At 39.6% G+C, this 26834-nt stretch overlaps 1 protein-coding gene across 5 annotated transcripts in view; it reads right to left on the bottom strand.

Moving 5' to 3' along the window:
• The window catches only part of robo1 (roundabout, axon guidance receptor, homolog 1 (Drosophila)), a 1363953-nt gene that overhangs the window by 659257 nt on the left and 677862 nt on the right, over window positions 1-26834 (bottom strand). Inside the window, exon 1 of one of the 5 annotated variants that reach the window (XM_039745861.1) lies at window positions 18885-19104. The exons of the other annotated variants lie outside the window; for them this stretch is intronic. Coding sequence (XP_039601795.1) covers window positions 18885-19089 — 205 coding nt within the window. The 5' untranslated portion in view covers window positions 19090-19104. Of the gene's footprint in view, window positions 1-18884; window positions 19105-26834 lie in introns of those variants that run through there. 5 annotated transcript variants of the gene reach the window in all.

The raw sequence follows: 26834 nt of genomic DNA, 5'->3' as shown, positions 1-26834 counted from the left end.
AGCTTGATGATCGAGCAAAGAGGAGGTAAAAAAAATATATATTTGTTTCCCATTGTATCACCATTTAAGAGGGGGTTTTGGAGGAGCGACTGCTTCTCCTTGGGGTGCGTTCAGCCCCCCTCTTCACAACACGAGCGGCAGAGATGTGAAGTGGCTGGCATGTAGTGAGCAGGGGGTAAGCCCCCTAGTATATATATATATATATATATATATATATATATATATATATATATATATATATATATTATATATATATATATATATATATATATATATATAGTCACGCGCGTTGTGGAAGACGAATGTTCTCTTTGTTCCCTTGTACTAATTCATGTCTGAGAAGTAAGCTTTACGAAACCATGTAATAGCATGCTTTGTTTTAGCAAACAAAAAAATATTTGTGCAAAGGACTCAAGGTCTGAGCATTCCACACATGAGTCTGCCTTATCACGTTTTCCCTTAGCTTACATCTGAACACCATAACAAAAGGGGCCAAGAAATCAAGCTGCACAAGGGGAGTTGAAGGGGCTCAAGGTTTGTGTATAATAAACGTGCTGACTGGTACATTTCATAATGATATTAAATCACGCATTCTAGGGGTATAAAACTGCACCCCACCCAACAGACGGGTTCAGAAGAGCCCTGACGCTGTCATGTATATTTGATTGTCTGCTTTTCTGAAACTCTTCTCACTGTGACTCTGCAAAATAAAGCTGCTTTATAACCACACCTGCTGTCTAGTCTGAAGTCTTCGTCCACAGCGTGCACATAGGGAGCAGCTTAAGGACGCAACGTGACAAGCCGTGCTGGGGGACAACAGCGGAGCACTAACCTCTCTTTCTCTATTCCCGCAGAAAGAATGAAGTGCCGCCCCCATAACTTCTCCCGGATGCCTAGGGAAACCAGCCATTTCCGGGTTCCTTTCTTACCTCTGGTCCCCTCCTGATGACATCAGCTTCCCATCCATCACCACGACTTTCCCATCATCCCTTTACTCCATTTCCGGTCCCCCCTTATAAATTGTCCATCTATCCACCATGTTTTTGTCTGTTGTACTTCTGAAAACACTGACCTGGTTGAACTTATTTTGCTTTGCAGTATACGGGGCCACAAACCCCAAAGACCTGTATGCTATTTAAACCCCATCACTCTTTACATATTTTGTTATTTTTCAGCCTTCTGCTAAAATCATTTAAATGACTTTTTTTCCTCACCAAGAATAACTCAATCCCCCAGAATGACAATGTGAAAAGAGAATTTTACAAATGTTTTGCAAATGTATTAAAAATAAAAACTTACAAATCTCATTGATATGAGTGTTCAGACCCTTTACTCAGTACTTCATTGAAGCCCCTTTGGCAGTGATTCCAGCCCGGAGTCTACTTGGGTATAACACAATAAGCTTCACACACCCAGATTTGGGGATTTTCTGCCATTCTTCTCTGCAGACACTCTCAAGCTTTGTCACGTTCTCTGGAGACCAGCAGTGGACGGCTATTTTCAGATGTCTGATTGGCTTCAAGTTTGAGCTTAAGGATGCAACTTAACAAAATGTGAATGTGAAAGGGTTCAGATTCTATCTGGTGGCACTGTATACATTTGCTTCGTTTTTAAGGCCTTATTTGTGCTTTATTCATTTTAAGCTAAACTTTTTATTTTTTTCACATTTTTTCTAAAATGATTTATCCTTTTGCCTGTCCTTCCGAAGATGTACTGTGTCGTAGGAGTAGTGTAATATGAACCCTGCATTGCAATACGTATTGTATGTGGATTTAGTGTATCGACTCATGCCTAGTTAGGATATATATGGGGGAGGAGTGGGCTGCAAAAATGTGCCTTTCCCTTAGGCGACATAATTTAATATGACGGCCCTATACAATATTGAAATATTCTATAAAAAACATGTTTTCTGTACTTTACTAATGCATACAGTTCCACTCTAGTATCACTTTTAGTTTTAAATATGTCTTACTGTTACAAACTATTTCATAAACAAAAATGAAATATTCCATAGAGTTGAGAGAATGCTTGATGCTAATGGAGAGGTGAAGAAACGCTTGTGTTTGTGTGTGTCATGAAAACAGATGCTTTGTAGCCTTTTTCTTTAAGAGAAACCATATCATGTACCACTTTCAGGGTCACATCCCTCATGTCTAGGGATGGGCTCTCCAGGGTTGTGACCTCGACTTAATCAACAACTGGCATAAAAGGTCAGCTTTTCGCTACGAACCTTATCCAATTTTGCCGATAAAATCCTTAATTTCATTTTGACCTATTGTGTCTTCTTGTATTGCTTATTAATTGGCCTTGATTTTGCCTCTCGTCTGGTTACAGTCACTAAGGTTTAATTTTTATTTTCTTTTGTTTTGCCTTTCACCCGCTTCTTTCAGTTTACTCACATAATCAGTTCTCCTATTTTCCTGTTGAGTCAGAGTATGATTGCAATTTTTCCTTTTTTATTAAATTTTTTGTAAGGAGTAAACTGACAGACCTCTTCTTGGTCTCCTACTGTATGCACTTCTGTTTTTGACAATAAAACACAACACAGAGAGTGTCAGTTTTGCTGTTGGCTACGGGTATAGGAAGTGAGCAAGAGGAGTGCTGGGTGTTTTACTTTGAAAGGACCATGTGAGGGTATTTAAACCTGCTTAGGGAGTGTCAAGGATGCTTCGAGTAAAGGGCTGTTACAAGACTATGAATAGGGTAATACCATCTTTGAGTACAAGAGGGCACCATCGATAACACCTTTTATGCTTTTACCTTCGGGACTGAACCTTCCAAAGACTGCTGATATCATTTCCTCTGATCTTAAACTAGAAGTCCAGCACTTTCCTCTCCAGACTGGATATAAAGAACATGAGTGCTGGAAGTTGACGTTCATTTATGGAAATCGCTCCTGAGTGATCACATCGGTGCACAAGAAGCGATGACTTACTGATTTGCAAAGACCTGCATGTTTTTCTACCATTCTTATATATTCTTATATGGATATATTAAATATATTTATATATATAAATATATAATATATCCATTTTTTCTTTATTTATCCATTATCCATCCATTATCCAACCCGCTATATCCTAACACAGGGTCACGGGAGTCTGCTGGAGCCAATCTCAGCCAAGACAGGGCACAAGGCAGGAACAAATCCCGGGCAGGGTGCCAGCCCACCGCAGTGCACACCCACACCCACACAACAAGCACACACTAGGGACAATTTAGGATCACTAATGCATCTAACCTGCATGTCTTTGGACTGTGGGAGGAAACCCACGCAGACACGGGGAGAACATGGAAACTCCACACACAGGGAGGACCTGGAAGGCGAACCCAGGTCTCCTTACTGTGAGGCAGCAGCGCTACCACTGAGCCACCGTGCCACCTATATATATATATATATATATATATATATATATATATATATATTGTCAGGGATGCCAGGGGGAACGACCCAGCCGGGATGCCTTGAGGGACTGGAGGATGGTCTTTGCACACCGTGGATCACGTGGGGGCCGCCATCCTGGTTGCTTTGGGGGCCATGCCTGTAGGGGCCCGTGGTCGCTGCCAGGTGGTGTTCCCGTGCCTTGGGAGCCCTGGACCTCAGCACTTCCGCCACACCAGGAAGTGCTGGGGGGAAGAAGATCAGGGACACCCGAAGTGCTTCCGGGGATGCAGCCGGCACTTCCGCCACACAGGGGAGTGTCGGCGGGTGATTGCCGGAACCCACCTGGAGCACATCCGGGTGATAATAAAAGGGGCCGCCTCCCTTCATTCAGGGCGAGAGTCGGGAGTGGTGTGGACTGAGCCTACAGGAGGAGGCAAGGAGGCGGCCTGAAGAAGGCATTGTGGCCAGGACTTTGGGGGTTTGTGGTGCACTTTTGTATATATCACTGTAAATAAAGTGTTTGTGGGTGACATGAACGTGTCTGCCTGTCTGTGTCTGGGCCAGTCTCCACAATATATATATATTCTTGCCACTATTTTTCTATCCATTATATGAGGCATACCCTCATTGTACCCTAACTCTCTTTCTGTGTTCTTATACTTTATTACAGGGATAGACAGTGCAGATCCTGGAGGGCTGCAGTGGCTGCAGGTTTTCGTTCCAACCCAATTTCTTAATAAGAAACCAATGACTGCCAATCTCAGACCTTATTTAATTTTATGGCTTGTTAGTCTGCAATGATAGGTTCTTATATCATAGATTTTTTCCTTTCCAAGTATAGCCTCCAAATGATTTGAAGCCTAAAATGGATCATTTTCAGCTCATCCCATTTTTTTGGTTTAATTAAACCAAATAGTGCATCATGAATCCACACAGGTGTACATGGAAACAAGTTAGACGGAGAACTGCTGACTCCTTTATTATTTGCATCTTATTGCTAATAAGGAGACATTAAAACAGTGAATGCAGCAGTTTAACAGTGAAATAAGCAATTAAGGGTATGGGACCTTAACAAGCGAGACCACAAAATGAAGCACCAAAATGTCACTTCAGCAATAAGTGCTTCATCAGCAATAATGGACTTCTCATTAAGAAAACTGGGTTGGAACAAAAACCAGCAGCCACTGCAGCCCTCCAGGACCAACACTGCCCACTCCTGTTTAATTACAACACCGCAGGTTATTTGTGCTATTTTTGTCCTTTGCATTACTCCTTAAGTTTCTCTTATGACTTGGCATCTCATGAATGCCAGGTGTGAGACCTCTATAATGTTTCACAAAGGCATTACTGGCCAGGCCAGGGCTTTCACTGCCTGCCTGGCATAAGCCACACCCTGTTCAGCTAATCCTTACTCATGTGGTCTGCCACAGGCTTTGCAGGCCTAAAAGGGATGTTAGCTCCAAAACAACTATGACTGTCTCTAAAGATCTCAAAAGACTTACAAGAGGAGGGTAACCATAAACCGTGGTTTGTGCAAAGGTGAGCAAATAAAAGATTCTTCATAAAAATATTAAAATCACCCAACAATATAACAAAAGCTCCACAACACAAAAAGTGGCATTACAGGAGATGCTGAAAACACAATCCAGAGAAAACCATAGTCCAGTAATCAGTATCCTTAGACAGAGCAAAAATAATCAGAAGCCCAGAAAATCCAATAAGAAACAATAATATAACTCCAATTCACATTCATAAATGATTCCCATTGAACTGCCTGTCTCCACAGCCTTCATTAGATTAGATTAGATAAATCAAGTCAAGTTGGGGAGGTATGCACTGGTACAGTGCGTTGCCGAACCCACTACACAACAAAAACAACTCGGGATCCTGGTTGGCAACCCCCCAGGCAGACACACGGTCCAGTTCCACCCACCAGAAATGACCCTCTATCTGCCGCAGCCAGGTGTTACATGGGCGACCCCCAGACCTGGTCCAGCCACTCAGGTCCCCAACAATGAGGATCTTACGAGCCGGATCACCCTTGGGGAAACGCACCACATGGCTATAGTCCTGTAACTGACACTCCCTCACAATGCAGGTAATGTGCTTCATTCGGGACTCCATGAGCAAACCAATGGTACCCAAGGATTTTCCGGAGGGACATAGTACCAAGGGAGTCCAGTTTTCGTTTCAGGTCACTGGATAGCATCCATGTCTCTTAATCTTTCTAATTTAATAGGGCTGAGGGTGGATCCTAAATAGAGACTGAGCGGTGGCCTCATCACTTTGGGAACCACCCACAAAACAGAGGGAACATAACAGAACACATACTTCACATAGAAACATAATTAATACAAAAATGAAATATTATAAACATAAAATGAATGACTAATATAAATATATAAAAAGCACTTTAAAAGACATAAAAAGCACAAATAAGGAGCATGCACTGGTAGACATCTGATGGTTTCTCTCTCATCTATAAATTGTGACAATGGTGCTATACCAGCGCTTAACCCAACACAGACAGACGCAGGAGGCACACTTATAAAAGCACAAACTTTTTATTTTCTTCCCTCATGGAGAATGAATTCCCCGTTCTTACGAGCACATAACGTCATCCAAGTACAAATGCAATCACAATCGCAATCCCTTAACTTTCTCTTTCTTTTTTCTTTATTTTTCTCCTCCACTCCTGTGGACATGCTTCATCTCCCTCCTCCCGACTCTGGCTGCTCAAGTAGTGGCTGCTGACTCCTTTTATAAGGCACTTGAAAGTGCTTTGGGTCCTCGTTCCCCTACTTCTGGCAGCACTTCCGGGTGTGACAGAGATGCTTCTCTTCAAGGCTCAGCAGCAGCAACAGCACCCCCTGGTGGCACCCACGAATCCCAACAGGGCTGTATCCAACTCCATCTCCCATGAAGCCCTGCGGGAGTCCGAGGCACCATTGCAACCCTTGTGGGCTGCCATCTAGAGTCCTGGGGTAGGAACTCTAATGGCCAAGCTTGCTCCCTTTGTCCTGGACCCTGGCTGTCTGCGAAAATACTTTATTTTAGAAGAACAAACATGCCCTTTTTATATTCTTTATGATGTCTTCTGTGTTATTTTGGATTATCTAATGAATTAGAAACACTGGAATTCCTGATAATACAACAGTTTAGGACGATTTTCAGTGATGATCTGTTACACAAAAAAAGGAAGTGTCGTACTCAACATACAATGGAGTTTAACTTTAAAAGACTGGGTTATGTTTTGGGATTTTAAATGTAAATGGGATTCATTTGTAAACAACGGCATCTGGAAGTAGAAGCCATTTGAAATTTATTTATATTCGTATCCTCCAGATTTGAGATTAATTACCAAGCATAAGAATTTGGAAGGCAGCAGTGTGAAAATGTTATCTTATGCCATGTTAATTTATTTTTTAATTTTCACCTTAGGGGAATGTTAAAAACAAAAAAAAAAGTATTATTTTATCTCTAAAGTGGCATTGCAGTGGTTAGCACTGTTGCTTCATGGATTCTGCATCTTTGCTTCCCTCACCCAGTCAATGTCTGCATAGATTTTGTGTGTTCTTGGTGTGTCTAAATGGCACATCACCAAAGATGTGCAGGTCAGGTTAATTGTTAATTGCCCCTTGTGCGAATATCCACTGTAGTGGACTGGCACCCTAGTCCAGGACTGTTTCCCGTCTTAATAATAATAATAATAAGAAGAAGAATACATTACATTGGTGGCACGGTGGCGCAGTGGTAGCGCTGCTGCCTCGCAGTTAGGAGACCCTGGTTCGCTTCCCGGGTCCTCCCTGCATGGAGTTTGCATGTTCTCCCCGTGTCTGCGTGGGTTTCCTCCGGGCACTCCGGTTTCCTCCCACAATCCAAAGACATGCAGGTTAGGTGGATTGGTGATTCTAAATTGGCCCTAGTGTGTGCTTGGTGTGTGCTTGGTGTTTGTGTGTGTCCTGCGATGGGTTGGCACCCTGCCCAGGATTGGTTCCTGCCTTGTGCCCTGTGTTGGCTGGGATTGGCTCCAGCAGACCCCCGTGACCCTGTATTCGGATTCAGCGGTTTAGAAAATGGATGGATGGATGGATACATTACATTTAAATAGCGCTTTTTAAGGTACTCAAAGCGCTTTACACAGTGAGTGGGGAAGTCACTTTAACCACCACTAATATGTACCGTTTACCTGGATGATGAGACAGCAGCCATTTTGTGCCAGTACACTCAACACACATTAACTGTTAGGTGGTGAAGGGGGGAGTGTCATGAGTGCAGCATCCCCAACTGTGAATTGGATTAAGCAGGTTTAAATGTGTATTTTTATGTTTATGAATTTTATATCAAGACAAATTCTGGTTAATTTTTGTTACTATTTTACATCAGTTAATTTGAAAACCCATTTCAATTTAAAAGCAATTTGAAATAAATAGAATGGTAATCAGTGGGTGGCATGCCGGTGCTCTAGGTACCCCCTTAAGAAATGGACATAAATCCAGGCTCACTCATTCTCCTTATAGAGTCCCTGCATAAAAATGGATTTTCCGAAAGCTACTCTAGTGTTTTCCCAATTTCCAAAGATGAACTGGCTGGATCACATGGACAAGTGTGTACATGTGTACCAGTGCCCTCTGTGATGTCTTTGGATCAGACGCCGATCCGTTTGATGCCAGTTACTGAGATGCTCCTCTATATGAGTGCAAGATCTCTCAATCTCTTCATCTTCTCCAATAGGAATTTGCCAGGCTGATACAGTAGAGCACTTTAAAACACTGCTGAAAACACATTACTTTAACATGGCCTTCTCATAACTTCACTTTAACTTAATCCTGATACTCTGTATGTTCAATTCTTCATAATAACTATTCACAGTGGCTCCAAAATCCATACTGACCCCTACTCTCTCTTCTGTTTCTTTTTCCGGTTTCTTTGTGGTGGCGGCCTGCACCACCACCACCTACTCAAAGCATCATGAGGCACCAACATTGATGGACTGAAAGCCAGAAGTCTACGTGACCATCATCATCAGGTCCTTCCATGAAAACCCCAAATACAAAGAGGACTGTTTGACTTATGTTAGGTAGATTGCCCAGAGGGGACAGGGCGGTCTCTTGGTCTGGAACCCCTACAGATTTTTTTTTTTTTCTCCAGCCTCTGGAGTTTTTTTATTTTTTTTTCTGTCCACCCTGGCCATCGGACCTTACTCTTATTCTATGTTAATTAATGTTGACTTATGTTTATTTTTTATTGTGTCTTCTATTTTTCTATTCTTCATTTTGTAAAGCACTTTGAGCTACATTTTGTTGTATGAAAACTTGCTATATAAATAAATGTTGTTGTTGTTGTTCAATACTCTATGTGCTCTAGTCTTTGTTTCAAAATTTCCTTATTTTTCCCTTTTTTATGTATGTTTGATTTTACCAATGGTAAAATATTTTTCATTGTGGTTGTAACATCATGCACAGTCTTTGCAGACACCGTCGGTCTGTGTGTTTTTGCTGTGGCCATATTGTTGATGGTTGATACATGCCTTTGCTACCACATCGTCATGCTTCATTCTGACATCTAATTTAAAGACCATTTTAGGTGTCTGTGTTTTGGATCGAAGAACCTTTTTAAACCATTTGTTTTGGTTATTGGCAGAAGAAGCAAAAAGGTGCCACCGTGGCAATTCTTTTGTTATGCCTGTTTCTTCCACATTGATTCCTTATTCTGGCCTTGGCCATTCTATGCTTCCCCATTAATGACGTTCTGTTTGTTATTGTTTTTCATCTACTGATTCCTATCTCTGAAGGAGATCAGAAAATAAGAACTACTGAATTAAGTTTTTTTTTATTGATTCATTGATTCATTTATTTTTCACCACTTATCGAGGAGCAGGTCAGTCTTAGCATTGAGGCCCATACATCCCTTTCCTCAGTCATACTTGTAAACTAATATAGTATGATCCCAAAGTGTTTCCACGCCATAATCCTCCCAGTGAGCCCTGGATCTTCCCTGGACTCTCGTCCCAGCTGGTTGTGCCAGAAAAAACCTTTGCAGGGAGACATCCTGGAGGCCTTTTTATCAGATGCTCTACTCCTAGCCTCTCCTGGCTGTCTGCATTTCTCACCCTAAATGAGATCCCAGCCACCCTTTGGAGAAAGCTCCTTTCGGGCCGCATGTACACGCAATCTCATCCTTTCAATCATTACCCAAAGCTAATGGCCATGGGTGACTTTAGGGACGTAGATCGTCTGGTTTGCCTTCTGGCTCAGCTCCTTCTTCACCGATATGGATCAGTAAAGTGACTGCATAACTGAACTCACCATCTTAATCTGTCGATCTCACTATCACTTTTCCTCTTTCTTGTGAACAAGACCCCTAGATACTTAAACTCCTCTACTTGAGGCAGTATCCCAGCTTCCACTCGGTGGGCACAGCACAACTTTTATCTACTAAGGACCAAGGCCTAAGATTTGGAGGTGGTACTGATCATCATCCATGCTGCTTCACGCTCGGTTTGCAAACCATCCCAATGCATGCTGAAGTTCACAGCCTGAAGAAGCCAACAGGACCATGTTGTCTTCAAAAAGAAGTAAAGCAATTCAAAGGCTAACAAACCATTTGTGTTTTTTGTCTTCCTAAACTTGAGTAGCACAATGGTAAGTGCTCCTGTTTAACAAATCATATGTCCTGGCTTCAGTCAGATGAACTGAATATTTCTGATGATCTCCTTGTGTCTGATTGTGTTGTCCTCCAGATGTTTTTTTTTCTTATTTTTATATCTTATAATCTGAATTAAATGTCAATTTTAAAATAGGTGGTGTCATTTTGATTCCATCGGCCATTTTGTTTAATCAAGGTCACTGCCAGTTTGTGCACTTGTCACAAGTTATTTATCACATATTGTTAGGGCAGCGTCCTCAGTAGTCGTGACATTTGACAACAACACAATGGGTTTAAAAGTTCAGCAAAAGGCTCACATTCTATCCAAGGTTACAGATTCCTATCCGAGTTTACGGATTCAAAATACATTTTTGTGCTTTAAAATTCATTCCTCTTCTGTCTTGCAAGTCATTCTTTAATGTTTGACTTTGATTTTTGTTTTGCGTTTTGGCTTCAGTAACAGTGTGGTGTCCTTACTGATTTCAACTAGTTTTTTCAGTTTCAGGTTACACCTTTTTCTCCCCATTACTTATCAAGTATTCTCGCTAGTCTGTTAGCACAATACTGGGTACTACAGTTGTCCTCCCTCATTCTAAACATCTGATTTAAGATATGTGGCCTAATTTTGATTCCATAAATCTATTTGGGCCGTTTCACTACAATATTGTTTGTGTACTCATCGGCAGTTAATGATCCTGTCACTCAATAATGCATTCATTATGCATTATTAGGACTGTGGCCTCAGAAGTCATAACCTTTATGAACAATGCAATGGGTTAAAAGCAAAGTGAAAGATTCACTTCCTATCCGAGTTTACGGATTTAAAATACAATCTTTTTGTGCCTTAAAATTTTTTACTCTTCTGTCTTTCAAGTCATACTTTAATTTTTGTCTCGTGTTTTGGCTTCAGTGTCCTTATTGATTTTAACTATTTTTTTAAGTTTCTCATTACGACTTTTTCTCGCCATTACTCATCAAATATTCTTGCTAGTCTACTAGTAATAAAACAGAGTACTACAGTTTGTCCTACCCTCATTCTAAAGATCCATTTTAAGAGATGTGACTTAAATTTGATTCCATAAAACTATTTCGGCAATTTTCATGGCCATTTTGTTTGTAAACTCTCATTGCCAGTTTCTGCTCCTGTCACTAGGAATTCATCACGCATTATTAGGGCTGTGATCTCAGAGGTTGTGAGCTTTATCAACGACAGAATGGGTTTAAAAGCTCAGTGAAAGATTCACTTCCTATCCGAGTTTACGGATTCATAATGCAACCTTTTTGTGTCTTAAAATTCGTTACTCTTCTGTCTTTCAAGTCATTCTCTAATTTTTGATTTGGATTTTTATTTTGTGGTTTTGCTTCAATGTCCTTCCATGTTTCAACTATTTTTTCAGTTTCTGATTATGCCTTTTTTCTTATGGTTACTTATCGAATATTGTTGCTAGTCTCCTGGCATAATACTGGCTACTACAATTGTCCCCTCACATTCTGAAGAACTGCAGCTTAGCATGTTGAGTGATTCTAAACTGACCCCATGTGAGTGTATGAGTAGGCCCTGCAATGGTCGGACACCCTTAACAGGTATGGTTCCTGCCTTGCATCAGATTTTGCCAGGATAGGCTACAATACCCACAACCCTGAACTGAATTAAGGTGATTAGACAATAATGTGTTAATTTTAATTTCCCCAAGCTGAAGAGTTTAATAAATTTTACACAATGACTAGTAAGCATTCACAATTATACAAAAGTAAAAGCACCATCCGTGGAGCCCGACAAATCATCTTACCATCCCCTTTCTACTTCTGTTTAAGCTTACCTGCAAATTTTCATTAACACAAAAAAAAGGATTCTGTTCTAAATACACCAGTATTCATTTAACCCACATTTATTTTACAAATGTAATATAAATGCTAATATTGTTATTAAAGAGATTATTTATAGCTTGACAAATATTTAGAAACAAACACAAAGGCTGAATAAATGCATACAAAAGTGAACATAAAATTCCATTTGTTTGCTTGGAATGGATTAGCAACACAATTCCCGATAAAGGATTATGACAGAAATGATTAAAACCAGAAAGAACAGCCACTCAGGGCAGATTATGGGACAGGCTGAATAGAAGAGACACTGATGAGAAGGCGACTAAGAGCTGCAATATAAGAAGAATTAAGGCTCAGGCTTGTTTAGAGTGAAAAAACGTGCTTGGCTTTGACTTCATGTATCAAGTCTAAACCAAAAAATGGTTTAAAAAGCACCAAGTGATCTGCTTTAATGACACCAGCAATTCAGCAAACACTTGCACATGTATTTGTTCAGTATGAGACCCGACTAATGTCAACAGGCTTGTGTGTTTAATGGCCCACTTGAAAGGCCAGACTGTTAGCTTGTTAGTGCCATATATAGCACTGGTACTGGGTAAACAATGGAGTCTGGGTTGCCTGCGGGTCAAAAGCTTATTATTTAATAGGAGTTATTAACAAGAAGACTGTCCATTTTGTCTTGACAGGTCAGTCCTTTCAGCTGCTCCATAAAAAGCAACTGTTTAAATCATATTTTACCAGCATTTTAGATTGAAAAGATAAATCTGAAACAAAAGTAGGCATTTTTACAACGGGTGGAATTCCCTTTAGTTTTTAAGTTACAGAGTCCATTAGAGAACCAGATCATCCAGTTTATATAATTTCATTTTATCTTTACAAATGAATCTACCTAAATAATCTTCAGTCCATTAGAACATGCTCATCAATGTCTGTTCACCTAAAGGTAAGGTTATTATATTCACTAAGCATGGCATTGATAACTGGTAATGTGTAGCATGTTGATTAGCTTATAAAAGTAAGAATAATAACCAGTCATGCATTTGCCCCTGGGGTCCACCTTTGGGTCTTCTGATGAGTTAAGTGATACCACTCCAAGATGAGAGGGGGCACTGACACTAACTGTATCTTCTCTTTTGCCCAAAGTTCCAAGCAGACACCCAAGGAAGATACCTAATCCCGCCCACAGTGCCCCTAATAGCTCCACCCCTTCTGTACCCAGAAGTTAAAAAAATGGATGGTCCCCAGAAGTTGTTGTCGCATTTTAACTGTTCCTTCATCAAGGACAGAGTCCCTGTAGTTGGAATGCCATTTTGGAAGTTTTTCGTAGAGCTGAACTTGTTTGTGCCAGGAGCACTACCTTTTTTTTGTTGTTTTGCTTAAGCCAGTTTAACACAGTAGTCCGCCTGGTACCCCATTATTCCTTCCGACTTCCCTTGGTCTATTCATCTTGTCACAACCCCCATAATTTTCATTTTTTTCAAAACCTCACCGCTTGAGTCCCTAGTTTGGCGTCTGTTGATGCCACCTGTGTGTGGTATCAAATCTCAAATCAAAATCTTCACGTGTACCTCTTTAATGGGTGGCCTGGGGGAGTCAAAAGATGCATTAAGTTAATAAAGTAAGTAATAGAAATATGTCAGCATAATGTCTAACTGTGACTGTGACAGCCAAGTCAGAAGTTTTCTTTCTTTTTAATTTTCTTGCTTTTCAGTCACTCTGGTGTGTGTTCAGACCAAAATATGTGTGTGAATATTTATTTATTTAAAGAGTTTCCGTTAAAAGCCACAATTTCCCCCGGGGACAAATAAAGTCTATCTATCTATCTATCTATCTATCTATCTATCTATCTATCTATCTATCTATCTATCTATCTATCTATCTATCTATCTATCTATCTATCTATCTATCTATCTACATGCACATTAAATGAACTGTTGATTCTGCTTTGGCCTGTGTATGTGTGTGTTTTCACACTGTGATGGGTAGGCACCCTTTCCAGAGTTTGTTTCTGCCTGCACCAATTGATTGCTGGGATAGGTTCCAGTTGATCCTGTACTTGATAACTGGTTTTTAGAAAATGGTGTCACACACATGAGCATGGGAGTTAGTTAAAGGGCTTGAATGACAGTAATTCCAAACCAGACCGGGAGATGGCAGACTGTCCACGGAAAATTCTGCCTGGTCCTGGTGACATCAATTCTGGTTCTGAACCCTTTGAAGTCACTTCTGGGTCTGAGCCTATGGATGAAGACCATTCCGGTTCCAGCCCCTCTGATGTAATTTCCGGGACTGAGCCTATGGATGAAGACCCTTCCAGTCCTGACCCCCCTGAAGTCACTTCCTTTATTGGCCTTTAAAAGCTGACACCTTTTCCCTATCCCCTCAGTTCTGTTTTGGACTCCGATTTGTGCACATCAGTGCTGTCAGTTTTTCAACTTTGCAACCAGGAAATAATATACGGGTGGCTGTCCCAAACCTTGCTATGGCTCTTTGTTGAGTTTGTGACAATGGATGGATCAATGAATACCATAATACCATAATACCTAGGGTTGCCAGACATCCCTTATACATGGGACATGTCTCATATTTGATAATTTTGTCCCCTGTCCCATACTGACCTTTCAGGGACACTCTAAAGGTCCCGTTTTTAGTTCATTTTCCCACGTATTTAGTATATTTTTACGACCTTCTTATGGCACTTAGTTGTAACTTTATAAGTAATCATACTTTCTTTTCTCAGATTCTCTTGATGAAAATAACCCAAATATAACAAGGAAACTCGTGTTTGCTGCCTGTTTGCAACTTGTTCAGTTGCTCTGGTTGGCTGAGGACAGCGACACTCTTACCGTTTTGCTCTCCAGCCGCGCTGCTGTGCAGTTCTGAATCAGCATTGCAACATACAGCATCAACGTAGTGTGTTGTTACTACTTGCCATGGCCCACTTTTTCTCTAAATGCCTGTATTAAATAATAATAATATTTCTCTGTTGTCTGTATTAAATAAATATTTTCAAATGATTTCACTTTTACAGAATTGTTTTTAGCTTGTGTGAAATAATTTTCAAATGGTTTTACTTTTGTTTTCCTCATAACCCATTAAAATCCTTGCTTTATGTTTTTAACTTATGTCTCTACTTTTATATAATATATTGGTCTGGGTGTGTAGGGGCCATGTATACATTTATATATATAGTAATATAGAGAGAGATGTTAAGAGTGTCCTGTATTTCTAATTTTCGAATCTGGCAACCCTAATAATACCACAATGCCTGCCCTAAGAAACTCCCTCTTACATGTCATCCTTCCTTAAAACAAACAGAAACATTCCTTTCAGTTTTAATTACAGATTAATTTACTGCTTCCAATTTTTTCCTGAGAGAAGTTAATTCAACTTGTATTGTATTTTCTGTTTTACACATTTGATAAAACTGTTGTCAGCAACAGATATCCTCAGTAGTCAGTACAAGTGATTGAAATGGTAGTGAGCATATCCAGCGCTTATGTCTGCCTCTACTAATAGTGGCATATTACTTGTCACAGATACTGCAATGACAAAATATTTTAAAAATGAAGATACAGTTGTGACTCTAAAAAATGCAGCCATATATTTATGGCTCGCCTGGCTGGCCCAAGCCTAAATGTCAAGCTCTGCTCATAAGCTCCTAGCTAGTGAAATGAGCTGTCCACCTCCATTTGGAATTCCAACATCCTCAGTGTGTTTAAAAAGTGTTGAAGACTCTTTTTTGGTGAATTTCTGTCTGATGTTAGCTGTTTGGTTTTTGTCACTTTGAAATTGCTCTTCACTTGTGACAGTCACTTTTGTACCCTTATCTTATGTTTACCCAATTATGTTGACCTCTTTTTAAAGTCGCTTTAAATAAAAATGTCTGCTAAGCAAATAGATCTAAACGTAATACTCTTACATTACTGTGTTTAACATATTCAATATATTTACGGTTCTCTGCAAGAAGAAATGGTTTCTAACATTTATATAAAATTTGTCCTTAAGAAGTTTCCTACTGTGTCTCCGTATTCTTGTTAAACTCTCTTTAAAATAACAATCAGGATCCCCTGTATTAATTCTGTTCATAATTTTAAAAACTTCTGTCGGTTTTGCTCTTAATTATCAATTGCTTAAACTGGGAAGGTTCAACTTTTACAATCTTACCTCATAGCTCCAACTCCACAGTCCTTACATCAGCCTAGTCGCTCTTTCCTAGACTCTTTTCCAGGTCATTTTTTTGTAATACAGGTACCAAACCTGAACGTGGTATTCCAACAAGGCCTCCTTAGCACTTTCCACTCAACACACTGTGCTATGTAAATTAAGATCCTATTCACTTCCTTAATCACTTCTGTACACACTGATTGGCTGTGGGCAGTGATAAGTCAACTCTGAGCCCTTCTCATAATGTTAATGTTAAGATTTGACGTCTAGCTTGTCACTGTATCACTGTCACTGTAATATCATCTACTGTTGAATTCTGCTCTGTCCTTTTAATATTCACATATTACACACAAGCAACAAATTAGACTAGTCTGATGTCACAGTGGCACAGGACAAGCAAGACCACAGCAGAATGGACTTTCTAAGCAGACTCAGATCTTTTAATGTGTGTAGCAAGGTGCTGGAAATGTTCTACCAGTCCATAGTAACTAGTGTGGTGTTCTACAGAGTGATCTCCTGCAGAAACAACTTGAGCTCAAAAGAAGCACAATGCCTGAACAAACATATCAGGAAAGCGTTCCCCATCACAAGGTGAACCCTGGAAGCTGTTCTGGAAAAGATGATGGTGTCAAAATTGGATGTCATCATGAAAAATCCCCTCAAGGAAGCACTGTCTTGTAGCACTTTTAGCTGCAGGCTCCACCTTTCCACCATGGTGTGCTAAAAAGTGTCACAGGGGGCTTTTCTGCCCACTGCTATTGAACAATGCATCCTCCAGATGTACTCATTAAGTTCATTTTGAAATCTCTGCAAATATTAATTTAATTACTTTTATTTATAAATTGTTTTATTGGCAGTATTATATATTAATTAATTCATTCATTAATTTGCTGATTGAATGATTGGTGGTATTATACAATACAATACAATACAATACAGTTTATTTTTGTATAGCCCAAAATCACACAGGAAGTGCCGCAATGGGCTTTAACGGGCCCTGCCTCTTGACAGCCCCCCAGCCTCGACTCTCAAAGAAGACAAAGAAAAACTCCCAAAAAAAAACCTTGTAGGGAAAAATGGAAGAAACCTCAGGAAAGGCAGTTCAAAGAGAGACCCCTTTCCAGGTAGATGGGGCCAGCAGTGGGTGTCAAAAAAAGGGGGTCAATACAATACAATAAACAGAACAGAACAAATCCTTAATAAAGCATAATAATAAAAATTTTAGAAGTACGGAGCAGAATTTAACAGTAGATGATATTACGTAATAAGATTTGGATATTTTTAGAGTCCTGGAGGCCTCATCCATCAAGCTGCCTCCCCATTTGGCCATGCCACGGCTGAAACGTTGCTCGGCCAGCCAATCCGATGAAAGGATCCCTTATTATACACCTATTGATTGATTGGTTGTATTATACATTTGTTTATTTGTATTTATTGATTGATTGATTGATTGGTTGGCTGTATTATACATGTGTTTAATTATTTTTATTTATTTATTGATTGGTTGAGTGGCTGTATTATACATGTGTATTGCTTGGCTGTATTATACATTTGTTTATTTGTATTTATTTATTGATTGAATGATTGTTTACCTGTATTATACATTTGTTTTTATTGATTGATTGATTGATTGGCTGTATTATACATCCATCCATCCATTTTCTAACCCGGAATCGAATACAGGGTCACGGGGTCTGCTGGAGCCAATCCCAGCCAACACAGGGCACAAGGCAGGAACCAATCCTGGGCAGGGTGCCAACCCACCGCAGGACACACACAAACACACCCACACACCAAGGCCAATTTAGAATCGCCAATCCACCTAACCTGCATGTCTTTGGATTGTGGGAGGAAACCGAGTGCCCGGAGGAAACCCACGCAGACACGGGAGCATGCAAACTCCACGAGGGAGGACCCGGAACCTCCTAACTGCGAGGCAGCAGCGCTACCACTGCGCCACCGAGATTATACATGTGTTTAATTATTTTTATTTATTTATTGATTGGTTGAGTGGCTGTATTATACATGTGTATTGTTTGGTTGTATTATACATTTGTTTATTTTTATTGATTGATTGATTGATTGATTGGTTGGCTGTATTATACATGTGTTTAATTATTTTTATTTATTTATTGATTGGTTGAGTGGCTGTATTATACATGTGTATTGCTTGGCTGTATTATACATTTGTTTATTTGTATTTATTTATTGATTGAATGATTGTTTACCTGTATTATACATTTGTTTTTATTGATTGATTGATTGGCTGTATTATCTGTCCTATGAGTCTGTATTCTTCTGTATTCTTATTTTTTATGTTTCTGTTGCTGTATGCATCTGAATTTCCACATTGGGATTACTAAAATTGATCTAATCTAATTTAATCTGATCTTGTTATGTGGTTATCAGCAATGGACAAAAATGAAAATGAACCTCGAAACACAATTCTATCAGTTGTCTTATCTTTCCACGATCACAATATCGCAATCATGAAAGTAAACTTAAAGCATTGAGAAAAGTTAGTTTTAAACATTGTATAGAGTTTCTTAGAGTGTATTCATATTTTTGTCTTGTTCATGTTGGGTTCAGCAAAGTTTATAGTATTTCCTCAAGAATACAAAAATACAGTCTTAAAATAATTTTACTGTCACAGACTTAGAAACATAAGCTATTAATAAAGTCGACATGTTGAATATATAACAATGCTTGCTAAGTCCACTCAAATCAACAAGCACCTCAGTACTGAAACCTTACTTTACATAATTTAAAAGTCAACTGCTAATAATTATATGATTTTAGAGAGTCAGTCAGAATTGCCATGAAAATAAAATACCCATTTTAATCGCGTACTACTTACGAACATGATGGAATTCACATTTATGGCCCTTGCTGCCAGAGACTTTTTGAGGCACAGGGATGAAGTGGTTCCCATTCGGCAGTGAATGGCTATGCTTGCACCAAAGCACTTGCAAACTTTGTGGCCCAAAACTGCGAAATGTTTTACGAGAAGCATCAACTCCAAAGAAAACATGAAAGAACAAAGTGATGATCACAGCCCACATTTCAATTTATGGATCCTGTACATAGTTGCATGGATGGGGAAACAGACTCCAGGCAGTTCTGGATACTATCTCCTTCAGCCACGTCTGCTCACTGCTGGCAGCTGGCTGCTTTGTAAGTGTAATCCCTTTGCGGCTTCTCAAAGAGAAAATCCGGCATTCTTTATGGGATCTCTAGGTCCCTAATATAAAGATGCAGGACCCTATTTCCTCAAGCAACTGGCATTTCAATAGTCAAAGAAAGTTTAGGCAACATGCGAGGTCGGTTAGATAAAAAAAAAAAAAAAAGTGATGGAAGGCCAATAGAAACAGAAGCTTTTTCCAGAATAGATGTGCTGAAGTCTACATTTTTCCTCCTTGACTAATGCCGTTCAATGCCTTTCATTCACAACACTCTTTCTGGAAAAGGCATAAAGAAAGGAAACAGACAAAAGCCATTTTTTTCTGTGTTTCCCTTGAGGGCCTATTAGCTTTGGTGTTTCTGCAGTGTTTTATTAAACAGACATTGCTCCATGGTGAATCTGATTAATAAAATAACTGCAGAAAAGGGGCATTACAAACCTCACCTATGGTGCATGTGGAGCATTGAAAATACACTTGGATACAAATGTATTCTAATCCTAGCATGCATACCGTCTGGGGAGCCTTCGTAAAAAATCCCAGGTGTTCAGTTCTTGGCCCTGCCACTACCTGGTTGGAGTTTGCACATTCCCTCTGTTTTGACATTTTCAGATACTTTCATTTCTTTCAATTTAAGTATATTCAGAAAGCATTCAGAACCATTCACTTTCTTCACATTTTGTTATGTTGAAACCTTCTGCTATAAATCATTTAAATTCACTTTTTCCCAACATCAAACAACATTCAGTACCCCGGAATGACGAAACAAAAACAGGATTTTAGGAATTTCTGCAAAATTATCATCCTCTTTAATAAAACCCTTATGTGCGTCCAGTGTCCGTGTGTCTTCTGGTGAAGTGCGCATGCGCGGGGCCACACGGCACATGTTCAGTCTCTTCCTGTGCATTCCCTGTGTGTGCAGAGAGAGAGACACACACACAGGTGCGTGCACGCGACAGACAGACACGCAGGCCCGCCCAAGAGACAGACAGACACGCACACACACACACACACACACACACACATGCGCGCAGGCAGGCCCACGTGAGAGACGGACAGACACGCGCGCACACACACACACATTCGCGCGCGCAGGCAGGCAAGCCCACGCGAGAGACATAACAGACACGCACGCACGAACGCCCACCCGCACGACAGAGAGACTCACACACACACAGGCAGGCCCGCATGGGGGACAGACACTCACGCACACACGCAGGCCCGCTACAGAGACAGACACGCACGCACACACAAACAGGCGCACGCGTGCATTGTTGCAATGTTACTTTTCTTGGTTGTTTATTAGATTACGGATTTTTCAAATGTTCATTTTTTTTCCTGTGCTTAAAACTCATTAAAAAAGGTGTTTTTAGCGAGCGGGTCGTAAGGCTATAGCGTGAACTCTTGCAGTGTTAGTTTTCTCTGTTGTTCAAGGTTTTCTCAGTGTTATTCAATGTTTTTACATTTAGTTTACTATTACGCTGTGCATTCAATGGTATAAGTAACTATATTTGTGCTTAAAATCTTAAAAAATATATATTTACATACAGTTCATATGATCTGGAACGGATTAATTGTATTTACATACAATCCTATGGGGGAAATTACTTCGGTTCCACTGTATTACTTTCCGACAAAATTACAGGCATTATACGGAAATACAAACCAGTATTACTGAGAGAGAAAATTAAAGGCACACAATACAGTGACGCATATTACAGCCACATACAAGGTCCCTTGCCATTTAATATAGACTGTTCCTACTAATGTTTATGCGCTACTGTTCTAGCGCCCGTTATTGTAACGGGCTTAATGTCTAGTTATGAATAAAACATTAAAATATCACATTGACACAAGTATTCAGACCTTTGTTGTGACTCTTGAAGTTTGGCTCAAGTGAATCCCATTCTATCGATCATCATCGAGCTGTTACTGCACCCGGTTTGGAGGCCACCTGTGGTCAATTCACTTGATTGTATACGAGGGGGTACCCAAAAATAACCGGAATCTGTACCTGGTGCACAATCTAGATTTAGTTGTGAATTTTGCTGCTAGGTGTAGCATACTTATAGTATTCTGTGACAGTCTGCCAAGCGGCATTGCTCTGTATTCTTCGTACGGCATTCTGTGTCGGCTTTTCTTGGTGCTTATTAAACGTATTCTGTGATTTTTTTGATGGGTGATCATAAAGAACATCGAGTCTGTGTTAAATTTTGTTTTTTGTTAGGGAAAACAGCTGCTGAAACTGTAGTGATGCTTGAAGCTGCTTTTAAAAAGGAAGCTTTAAGTAAAACACAGGTCTACAAGTGGTTTTCACGTTTCAAACAAGGGGAAATGTCACTTGAAGACCACCCGAGATCTGTCCGACCTTCCACAATTAGGAAAGTCAAAAATCACGAAAAAGTTCACAACGCAATTTCCGAAGATCGTCATGGGGCTATTGAAGAGATTTCTGAATTGCCTTGTGTGTCTTGGAGTTCTAGCCACCTTCCCTACTCGCCTGATCTTCACTCCGTGCGACTTTTTCTTGTTCCCACATATGAAAAAAGAACTCAAAGGAAAGCATTTTTGTACCATGGAGGAAGTCAAAGAAAAATCACTGCAGGCCTTGGACAACGTTCCTCTTCAGCAATTCCTAAAATGTTTCCACCAGTGAGAAAACCATTGAGACAAGTGCATTTATTCACATGGAGAGTACTTTGAAGGAAACTAAAGTTTCAGTATGTAAAAATATTGAAAACATTTTTTTTTTCAATTCTGGTTATTTTTGGGTACCCCCTTGTAATATTAGGAATGGCGCACCCCTGTCTACAGAAGGTCCCACAATTGAGCAAAAACCAAGTCATGAGGTCATGAGTTTTCTGCAGAGGTTAGTGATAGGATTGTGTCGAAGAACAGGGTCCGTATTTATCAAGCGTCTCAGAGTAGGAAAATGGTTCCTAACTTCAACAGTTTTTAGAAGAGCTCATGAGCTGTGCTAACTCGATGGAAGTTACCAGAAGATGGCATTCAGTCAAAGATCAGCACATACATCCCAGGAAAGGCTAATTGTCGTTGGAAACGCTAAACAGCAATGAATTTGTAAAAATATACTGATATGACAGAGATGGATTTATATTCATCGCAAATTTTGTACAAAACACGATTGTTCCACTTATGCAGTCAATTCAGTTATTGTCTAATGCAGTCACCCCGGTCAAGCTAAAGATTTTGTACACATCAAATGTATGCCCACTATCATTTCATAATTCGACACTCTGTATTTTAAAATTTGTTTTGTAAATCATAGATCCGAAATGTAACTAACCTGGTTCTAACAGAGACATTAGGAGGTGCCCTGAAGGTGACTCAACATTGAATAAAATCAAGAAAGTGAAAATATGTGTAAAAAGAGGATACTTAATAAACAATTAATGTACACTGGAGGTATGATTTAAGGGATAAAATTAAAACTAACAGACTGAAAAATACTTATTACATACCTGTTTGGAAAGGCAAGGAACAGATTGTTTAGCCATCCTGGGCTTACAATGATATGCATAAAGCAAAAAAAACTAATAATGCCCAAAGTGAATTTCCAATGCCATTCTCTGCTCCTCATACACACACAGGGATTGATGTCAAGTCAATGAGGCTCATCTGCTTATCGACCACCTTACTGTCATAAAGCCCTCCTCTAGACTCACATTTTTCTCTGTTGTCTAGAATCGCTTCCTCCTGCCAACAATTTGTCCATTCTCTTTCTCTGCTCTTAAAGCCACACTCAGTTACTCTTTGTCAGAAGTAGTTTTTGAGGGTTGTATGTGTAAATCACATTCATTATCACATCTTGGTACACATCAGAAGCACGTCTAAGGTCAAAATAAATCCCTAACTGCAGCAGAGTCACCTGTACAGAACAAAGTTTAGTGGACTCAGTTGTTACTCATCACTTCTTTGCCCACAGTCCTTAAAATGACAGATACCATAGGCCATGCATTTACAAAGTCGATCCTGGAGAGTCGTAGACATTGCAGGTTTTCATTCTCTCCCAGTTTCTTAATGAGAAGCCAATTATTGCTTTTGAAGCTCTTATTGCTCAAGCAACACGATTGTACTTCATTTTAGTGGTCTGATCTGTTAAGATTTCCAACCCATATTTATTTTATTCTTAAACATCTGCTTTCACTCTTTTTAATTGCTCTTTAACAACAAACTAATGAAAATGACAAATAAACGAGCAGTTTCTAATTTTTCTCCACTTATAATTGTGTGTATTTATTGTGAACTAGCTGGTTTAGTAAAATATTTGAATATAAAAGTTGAGAAAATACTAATCCGCTTCAGACAACAAATCAACTGAATGGTATCCTTCGAAAAGATAAAAATCTATGATATAGGAATGACCTGGCATTTCACAAATGAAAACACTAACAACCTATAAATAAAAGATAAAATACCACTTCTGGTTAGCAGAAATAGCCCAAACGTTGATAGAAATCTACATTTTGTACCTAATACTTGTATGCAAAATTTAGTTGACCTAAGTGAAAGCATACTCAAGTTATCGTGTTTACACACACACACAAACATAATTCCAAAATTGATATTTTCGAACTCAGGGAGGTCTAAGACATTGAGATTCTTCAAAATCTCAACATCAAAAGTTTGGAAGATTACAATACTTTCCCTATACTTCGTATAAAAGAACGTAAATGAAAAAAGGATCCATTATTGGCAAGGATTGGTTTCTAATTAAGCAATTGGGTTACAAAAAAAACCTGTAGCCATGACAGACCACCAGGACAAACTTTGGAGACCTCTACCATAGATACCCTCAGCTTGTCCATTCCAGGGAGCATGGTCGACATTTTTCTATCCTAGACCAAGTTTTCTCTAGCGGCTTGATGGTGTTGTCATCCATTGCACAAGGTCAGCCATTGTACAACAGTTTTCAGGGTAAGGGTCTTGCTTCTGTCAGTAATGGAATTTGAACCGGCAACTTTCTTAGATACCAGCTCAGGTCCTTAGCCACAGGGGCACCACAAATGCCATCCTCCTGTTTGTAGTCCTCAACCCTGGCATCAAGTCAGGGAGTCAAGTCTTCCCATCTCATGTGTCTATTCTCCTTTATATTGTAAGGCTCTATACCTTTATATTGTCAACTATTAAGTATGGAGAGAGTGGTGGTAGTTCTTGCCTACATTTGTTGCATTCACTAGGGTTCTCTTTTCGAAATTTACTGTCTTCTATATTTTTTTGTTTGTAGATAATGTACAGTATTTATGTTACCATTATTGTTGTTGCACTATTAACACGTGAAAGCAAAACTTATTAACTTTATTGTATGCCAATTAAATGTGCCATTAGGTATCTACACTTCTCTGCACACCACCAGCTTCTGCGGGTTCATTGCTATTTTGAATGATAAAATGACCGATTGTAATATTTATGCAAGTGCACAAAACTGGAAGTGTAAATTGCTGCACTATAGTATCCTTGAATGTCCAACTTTGTTCTTCACAAACTTCACTTGCATTTAAAGATTTCATGCTGTAGAAATCAATTAATCTAACGCCAAATTATTTGACAGCATCCTTTACTGCACATTATCTTCTCTGCCATGTGGAACTTTTCTAAGCCGTCTCACATTCACGCACTTCTGCCATGCCCCTGGCATTCCATCTATGCCACGTATTTGTTTCTTTGGCTGTTTGATCATCTCGTGCCACAGCTTTAGCACTGGCATGCCTTCTCTGCCATGTGACTCTATTCTTGTGCTGTTTCATGCTCCCACACCAAACCGTAGCTTTAACATTCATTCTCTGTCATCTGGCTCTATTCTCAGTCCATTGATGTTCACGCACCTTCACCGTAGCATTAGTGTTTCTTAATAGCTGCCTTGCACATTCTACTTGTTGTTTGTTGCTTGGTGAATGGTTCAAGCATTTCTTGTACACTGAGAATTCCTTACTTTGGGAGTTTCATAGCCGTCTCTGGGATCAGCTTTTTAAAACTTGCAAATGCACAAAAAAAGGCTTGAAATGTGTGTATAGAACTTTCCACGCAAACATCAGGATTTATTAAACAAAACTTGTTTGGAGAACATGAGTATATTTATGTCCAATCTGGCCCATCTGTACCCAACATGGGAAATGGCGACTCCTTTGATTAAGTAGGGAAATGCAGCCAAACCAGCTAAATGACAATCCATCCATCCATCTATTATCCAACCCATTATATCCTAACTACAGGGTCACGGGGATGTGCTGGAGCCAATCCCAGCCAACAGGGTGCAAGGCAGGTAACAAACCCTGGGCAGGGTGCCAGCCCACTGCAGTAAATGACAATCCATGCATATAATAATTCATATTACTGTTATTGCAATATGCATTGATGTGATGAATATAATATACCGTATATACTTGCATTTAATTTTTTCAGCGGATAAGTCAGGGCTTGATTTTACAGTATAATTTCTGGTATTTTATAATGTCGATTGTATAAGTCAAATGTAAAAAACTCATGCTATTTGTCCCAGAGATTATGATATGCTAACGCCCACTTGAGAGAGTAACCACGGAGCACTGTGCGTATTTTTTGTATGTATTGTGCCTACGTGACCACACCCAAACTAATCAAAAGCAACATTTGCACTGTTTTGTGTTTTTTGTATCTCACACCTTCATACACCTTAATCATAAGAGCATCCCTTATCTACGATGGCGCGTTCTATCAGAAGAAAATATGAAGCTGGTTTCAAATTAAGTCATTGAAGTGACGAAAGAAATTGGTAACTGCACTTCCACAACAAAATTTGAAGTGTCTGAGAAACTGATGCAAGAAGATGTAAAAAAAAAATTTAAATGTCGTACTTTTGAACGGGCGTATAAGTCAGGTTCTGATTTTGTGATTGATTTTTTTGGGCTTCAAGACCCGACTTATATGTATGATACCTCAAAAGTGATGTAAAGACTGTATTTTACTTTGCTTTTAAGAGGGCCAATGCTGCGTATTTGCACAGAAGTTCATTTTTTTGTCAGTTTGTATCAGCTACCTGTTGTCACTTCTCAAAGAACTGGCAAGCAGGTCAACATTATCTCAGCCAAGCTTCACTCTGTCACACCTGTTGTGCTGGAAGCCAATAACTGACTGGCAAGGCACTGCATCCAGTTTCAGTGTGGCGAGGGTGAACACACATAAAATATAACATGCTGTTACCAACATAGAAAGGTAATCTGCAGCAGTGCCCGAGTTTCCTAACATAATCAGAGCAATTTCATGCATTAATAGAGCAATAAAGGAACTTAGCAAGAATGAAGCTGCTTTTGTTAACTGTTACATTCTGTTAACATGCAAGTCATCTATGATACAAAGATTAGACTGAGAATCATCTGGACTGGTCTAGCATAATGCTGCATAAAAAGGCATCTCCAATTACAGATGTCATTTGCAGATCAAAATCAGAGAATGTAGATGTGTTTTTTCCCTCCTCCTGTTACACGCATACTCTGTCAGTGGCTAGCAGTCCGCTTTGAGATTCAAACTTTTTCTGCATTGCGCCCTCCCCCACCATAAACTATCGTCTATGGGGGTGTGATATAGTGGGTCCGCGGCTCTCAGAAGGAAAGGCCAGTTTTTACATAAAT

This window comes from Polypterus senegalus, chromosome 2, assembly GCF_016835505.1.
Source record: "Polypterus senegalus isolate Bchr_013 chromosome 2, ASM1683550v1, whole genome shotgun sequence".
NCBI lineage: Eukaryota > Metazoa > Chordata > Cladistia > Polypteriformes > Polypteridae > Polypterus > Polypterus senegalus.
Note: the sequence above shows the minus strand (reverse complement) of the source record. Positions and strands in the feature narration are given on the sequence as shown.